The following is a 6,000-nucleotide window of genomic DNA, read 5'->3' on the forward strand; positions in this document are numbered from 1 at the left end:
TTTTTTTTTTTTTGGCCCATGCCGCGAGGCTTGCGGACTCTTAGTTCTCCGACCAGGGATCGAACCTGTGCCCCCTGCAATGGAAGCGTGGAGTCCTAACCACTGGACCGCCAGGGAATTCCCTTACCTGCTACTTTTTATTTTGCTCGTGCCCTGCCTCCACACAGCATCCTCCTGCTCAGGAGGACGAGGCTGTCCCACCCCCTAATTCCAGAAATACCCTTTCCCTTCTCCATTAACAGTAAAAGCCCATCTGAATTTCCCCTGATACTAAGAAGACTTTCCCACCAGTTGAATGGGAGTAATAATTGGTCCCATGGCTCCTTGAAGGGATCCAATGTGATGACGACTGGAATAACGCCTTTAATAACGATTATCAGTAAATTCTTCAAGGGGAGGCCTGAGCAGAGACTGCGTTACCTGCCCCCTACCCTCTGCGGCCACACAGCCTCAATGGCCAGACCCCCTTAAATAGCCAGGCCGCGTCCTTCCGGTTGCCCGACGGTCAGGCCCCGCCCCTCGGGCCGCGCCAACAAACAGGCCCCGCCCCCGGAGACGGGCCAAAGACCAGGCCGCGCCCCTCGGGACGCACTAACGGCCAGGCCCCGCCCCGCGTGCGTGCACCGCCCCGCGGAGACGTGCAGGCCCTCGCGAGGCCAGAGGCTGAGGTGGCAGTGACTCTGCCGACATGGAGCTGCTGCAGATGCCGGAGCTGATGGGGCTGTCGCTGTTGCTCGGGCTGCTGGCCCTGATGGCGACGGCGGCGGTAGCGCGGGGGTGGCTGCGCGCGGAGCAGGAGACGTGCGGCCGGTCCCTAGGTTAGTGGGGCGGGGGCGCGTGGGGGCGACCCGCCGGACCTGTCGCTCCCGGCCTCCCCGGGGCCCGACCGGCCTTTAGGGCCTGCGGGGGTGCCAGAGATCCCCCACCTCCCTCCGGCCTCAGTTTCTCCTCTTGGGACATTAGTTTCACTTCGGGACGACCTGTTAGAACCTAGGCCCCGCGCTGCCCAGCTCTCCGTGGCCGAGGCTAAGCCGCCTTCCCTCGGAGCGTGAGCTTCTCCCCGGGGCTGCTACGGGGGCGCCAGGAAACTCTCCAGCGCGCTCCTTGTTCGTTATTTTCTGAAAACGGGGAGGAGGGGACGGACATTCATTTGTGAACGCTCTGGTTCCCCGACGTGCAGCGTTTATTGAGTACCTGCTACCTCCTGTAGGCTTTGGGGTCTTTTCCTTTAGGGAGTCCAATGTCGGGTAAAAAAGAACAGGTGAAAATGTAAGTGAAAAATATAGTGTAGTACGTTTCATAGGAAGGTCAGTACTAGACACAGGAAACCCAAGGGTGGGAGTGGTCAGCCCTGCTTTTGTCGGTGGGCCGGGGGGGTGTCAAGTAGGGAACACTTGACACGGGGTCTTGAAGGATAGACGTGTAAGAGTTTGCCAGGAGGCCAAGAGAGGGCGAATATTCCTGGCAATGGCAACATGCGTGAAGCCAAGGAGTCCTGGAACAGCATTCGGTTTGACTGTAGCGTGAGGGGAGAGGGAGGGCTTGTTAGACAGGGCTGGAGAGGCAAGCAGAGGGCAGGCAGATCTGTCTTTGCACGTGGCCTCAGGAGTTTTCTTCCTGTAGGAAGTGAGGAGCATCTGTAGCGATCTAACACATGCCAGCTTTGCTCCTGGCCTGATTTTCAATTAAATTAGCTATTTGATACAAAAATGACTGGCACCATTTCCAGCACACGGGATGTACTCAACTCACGTCAACTACCTCTCACCTCTGGGTTCTCCCTGGGATTCCTTTGAGCCTTTTAATGCTTGTGTTGGGTACTGTGCTTGTCATTTTGTATATATTATCTCACCCAATTCTCAACTTCTCTTTTAGAAAACCAAGGCCCAGGGCAGTTACCTGAGATCAGGGTCACTAGATTCCAGTGTGCACATTATCCCCCACTTAGAGATGTCTGGCCAAGAATCTGCATTCCACTGGCCATTCTGTGTACCCGCTGAGCTGTGCCTGCCCAGAGAGGGCACCTTTTCTGATGTGCAACGAGGTGCTCTATGGTTATGTTATATACACTAACAGCAAGCAGCCTTCTCAGGATCACTCAGTGGTAGAGATGCAATCCAAACCCAGGTCTGATTCCAAAGCCTCTGTTTTTTTCCCATATCCCTCTCTTCTTGAGGACAAGGGCCATATCTGGTCATCTCTTGTGCTTCCATTCAGTGCCAATCGTAGGTGGTCAGTAAGTGCTTATTGAGTGAGTGAATGGATGAATGACATGGGCCTTCCTTATAGGCCAAAGAGCAAATGGATTTCCACCTGACAAGTCCTTGAGATCCAAGAAGCAGAAACAACATCAGCGGATTCACAAGGAAAAGCCTCAGCAACACAACTTCACCCACCGCCTCCTGGCTGCAACACTGAAGGTACATGGTGCCCACGCACAGGACATGTATACAAAGACTCACACCCCCGTAGACTTTTCCTCTGTGGTGTTCTGTGCATGTTACAGACCCCTCTGCCTCTGACCAAAATCAGTGGGGATGCCCCATCCTATCCCTTCTCATCACACCCCATCAGCAGCTTGCTGTTAATCTAAGCAACAGGGCCCCAGAATCGTGGCTGTATGGGTTTTCCCATTTGCCCAAGGGGTTCCTGTTCATACTTGCTGCAACTCTTCCCCTAGAGCCACAGTGGGAACATATCTTGCATGGACTTTAGCAGCAATGGCAAGTACCTGGCCACCTGTGCAGATGACCGTACCGTCCGCATCTGGAGCACCAAGGACTTCCTGCAGCGGGAGCACCGCAGCATGAGAGCAAATGTGGAGCTGGACCATGCCATCCTGGTGCGCTTCAGCCCTGACTGCAGGTGGGACAGGATGGAGCCCCAGGTTTGCCTGCAGAAGCCCTGACCCAGGCTTATGTCCTTCCCATACCTTGTTTGGGGTAGTGAGGGGGGACCCAGGGTCTCCCTTGAGGTGGCAGAAAGGGAACATCCAGACAGCTTGAACACTGCCTGGGGCTCCTTGGAGGGCTATGGAGCTACATAGCAAGGAAGCAGAGAGAGGAAGATCTGTTCCTCCTTGGGAAGTACCAAAGCCTGACTTCCAGAGTAGTCTTGGAAGCTCTAATGGTTTTCTAAACCCTAGAGAGAAGCTAAAGGAGCCAGAGCTATGAGAGGCTTACCTTGTAAGGAGTTTTAAGAGATTTTGAATGAAGGGTTTAAGTTGTGAGGCTGGACTATAAGTCCTGAAGGGAGATCTTGATTTTCCTCAGAGCCTGCCTAGCATAGGACCTGGCACACACAGGTCTCCGTGCCCAAAGGAGTGAGAGACTTGTCTGCTCCCTGTCTCTAGAGCATTCATCGTCTGGCTGGCTAACGGAGATACCCTCCGTGTCTTCAAGATGACCAAGCGAGAGGATGGGGGCTATACTTTCACGGCCACCCCAGAGGACTTTCCTAAAAAGCACAAGGCAGCCATCGTCAACATTGGCATTGCTGACACAGGTGAGGCATTCAGAGGACGGAGCTTGCCCAAGGCAAGAGGGAATGGACCCAGTTTTACTTACTGAGTGAGCGAATGCAGCCCGAGAGTTATGCTTAGCCCCGGTGTGACAAAAAGGGCCCTGGCTCTGGGCTCCCCTGGAGTCCTGGGAGCCACAGCAAGTCCCCTGGGGTAGGCAGGTAGTAGCCACAGTCTTCAGCCAAATCCTTATCTGTGGTGACCCTTGGCTTGGGAGGGAAGCGCGGATACATTACACTGGGCAGCAGACGTCTTCATAAGTCAGTCGATCAGGTCATGGACCTCAGCTCATGGCACTCCTCTCGCCCTTCAGGGAAGTTCATCATGACTGCTTCCAGTGACACAACTATCCTCATCTGGAATCTGAAAGGTCAGGTGCTGTCTACCATCAACACCAACCAGATGCACAATACATCTGCTGCTATATCCCCTTGTAGCAGGTGAGGAAGGAGGGACTTTGGCCTCGGGCATGGGCAGAGGTTGGGGCTGGGGGGCCGGGGACAGAGCAGAGAGCCAGCTTCAGAGAGCAGAAGGGGCAGGCAGTGTGGAATCAGGACACCTGGATTCAAGTCCTTAGTCTCTATTTCTTCATCTATAGTTTTTAAGAGGTTGGGGTCGGGGTACTATGTATCTTACAGCCTGGCTGTGAGGATGGACTGAGGTCATGTATAAAAGCAGTTTTCAAAGGTAGTGTTTTAGGTACAAGATTAATTAACTTTCTCAGGAAAAAGTTTTGGTGGATTTGCAGAAAAAGATGCCCTTAAAATTAAGTTTTAATGCAACCTGGCTTGTGTGGCAGGTTTGTGGCCTCATGTGGCTTCACCCCAGATGTAAAAGTTTGGGAAGTCTGCTTTGGGAAAAAAGGGGACTTCCAGGAGGTTGTGCGAGCCTTTGAACTGAAGGGCCACTCTGCAGCCATCCACTGCTTCGCTTTCTCCAATGACTCCCGGAGGTGAGTGACTCCTCTCTGATTTCTTACCCATGACTTGCAGCCCCTCTTGGTGCCCAGGATCCTTCTGCTGTTCTCTGCAGCGGCTCTGAAGTGGGGCGGGTGCCTGGCCCACAGCAGGAAGTAGACGTAGCAGTGGAATTGGCTTCCTAGCTGGCGTCCCTAGCGCTGTCCCAGTGCCCTCCCCTCCAGGGTGTGTTGGGGCTAGAGCCGTGACTTTCCCTGCTGCAGGATGGCCTCTGTCTCCAAGGATGGTACGTGGAAACTGTGGGACACAGATGTGGAATACAAGAAGCAGCAGGACCCCTACTTGCTGAGGACGGGCCGTTTTGAAGAAGCGAGCGCCGTGCCGTGCCGCCTGGCACTCTCCCCGGACGCCCAGGTTTTGGCTTTGGCCAGTGGCAGCAGTATTCATCTCTATAATACCCGGCGGGGTGAGAAGGAGGAGTGCTTCGAGCAGGTCCATGGGGAGTGTATCAGTGACTTGTCCTTTGACGTCACTGGCCGGCTTCTGGCCTCCTGTGGGGACCGGGCAGTGCGGCTCTTCCACAACACCCCTGGCTACCGGGCAGTGGTGGAAGAAATGCAGGGCCTCCTGAAGCGGGCCTCCAATGAGAGCACCCGCCAGAGGCTACAGCAGCAGCTGACACAGGCCCAGGAGGCCCTGAAGAGCCTGGGTGCCTTGAGGAAATGACTCTGGGAGGGCACAGCAGGAAGGATCTGGCCTTCTGCCTTCGCTGCCGCGGCTTTTCCCAGGTACTCCCCAGCTGGAAGCCTTTTGAAAGGGGTGTGCTGATTTTCTTAATAGTGACTCTTCTCTCCTCTTTCCCACTGAAACTATTCTTGCCTACTTAGATCTCTCTCTCTTCTTGCTGGTGTGACTCCGGCCTTACTTGACCTCCCAGGCCAACGACCAAGGTGCTTTTCTTTTTCCTGCGCCCAAGGGGTGGAATCTGTCTTCACCGGGCATGAGGAGAGTGGTAATTAGAAGAGAAAGAGAGAACATGGTCTTTGACCTTGTGGCAACACACCCTGCTATCCAAAGAAGCGTGTAATTGTGGGACTTCCCTGACGGTCCAGTGGTTAAGACTCTGCGCTCCCAATGCAGGGGGCCTGGGTTTGATCCCTGGTCGGGGAACAAAAAAAAAAAAAAAAAAAAAGACAAAGAAGCTTGTAATTGTGGAGGCAAAACCTAGGGAACACCTGAGTACTAACCAGCAGTCTTGAAGGGATAGGAGATTGGGATCTCTTCCAATTCCATAACTGTGGTATGGCTCAGGGAAAGGCTGATCTTAACCCAGCAAAGCGCCTAACTTCATCAAAAAGTGATTAAGGGATTTCATTCTGTGCCTCAGTTTTCTTATTTGTGAAATGGAGAATAATTATCTCTTGACCTCGTTACAAAGATGTTGTGAGAGTATGAGGGTATGAAGTCCCTAGATTTGGAAGAAAAGTAGAAAAGAGTCATAACATATGTTACCTGTTGTCCCATATCAGTTATTAACTACTGGGTTAAAACAGGGCAGTTTGA

General features: G+C 53.5%; 1 protein-coding gene across 1 annotated transcript; it reads left to right on the forward strand.

Annotated features, from left to right (window-relative positions):
* The first annotated feature begins 620 nt into the window (after nucleotides 1-620).
* On the forward strand, nucleotides 621-5,631 carry TBL2 (transducin beta like 2). Its single transcript, XM_036825138.1, has 7 exons — nucleotides 621-818; nucleotides 2,290-2,420; nucleotides 2,681-2,865; nucleotides 3,353-3,504; nucleotides 3,834-3,960; nucleotides 4,320-4,472; nucleotides 4,701-5,631. The coding sequence occupies exons 1-7, from the start codon at nucleotides 689-691 to the stop codon at nucleotides 5,161-5,163; spliced, it is 1,341 nt and encodes a 446-aa protein (XP_036681033.1). The 5' UTR covers nucleotides 621-688; the 3' UTR covers nucleotides 5,164-5,631.
* Nucleotides 5,632-6,000: the final 369 nt, after the last annotated feature.

Source organism: Balaenoptera musculus, chromosome 15, assembly GCF_009873245.2.
Source record: "Balaenoptera musculus isolate JJ_BM4_2016_0621 chromosome 15, mBalMus1.pri.v3, whole genome shotgun sequence".
NCBI lineage: Eukaryota > Metazoa > Chordata > Mammalia > Artiodactyla > Balaenopteridae > Balaenoptera > Balaenoptera musculus.

Coding starts and splice junctions, on each gene's coding strand:
- TBL2 (XM_036825138.1), top strand. CDS start 689: ATGGAGCTGCTGCAGATGCCGGAGCTGATGGGGCTGTCGCTGTTGCTC. Junction 819..2,289: donor GACGTGCGGCCGGTCCCTAG/GTTAGTGGGGCG, acceptor CCTTCCTTATAG/GCCAAAGAGCAAATGGATTT. Junction 2,866..3,352: donor CGCTTCAGCCCTGACTGCAG/GTGGGACAGGAT, acceptor CCCTGTCTCTAG/AGCATTCATCGTCTGGCTGG.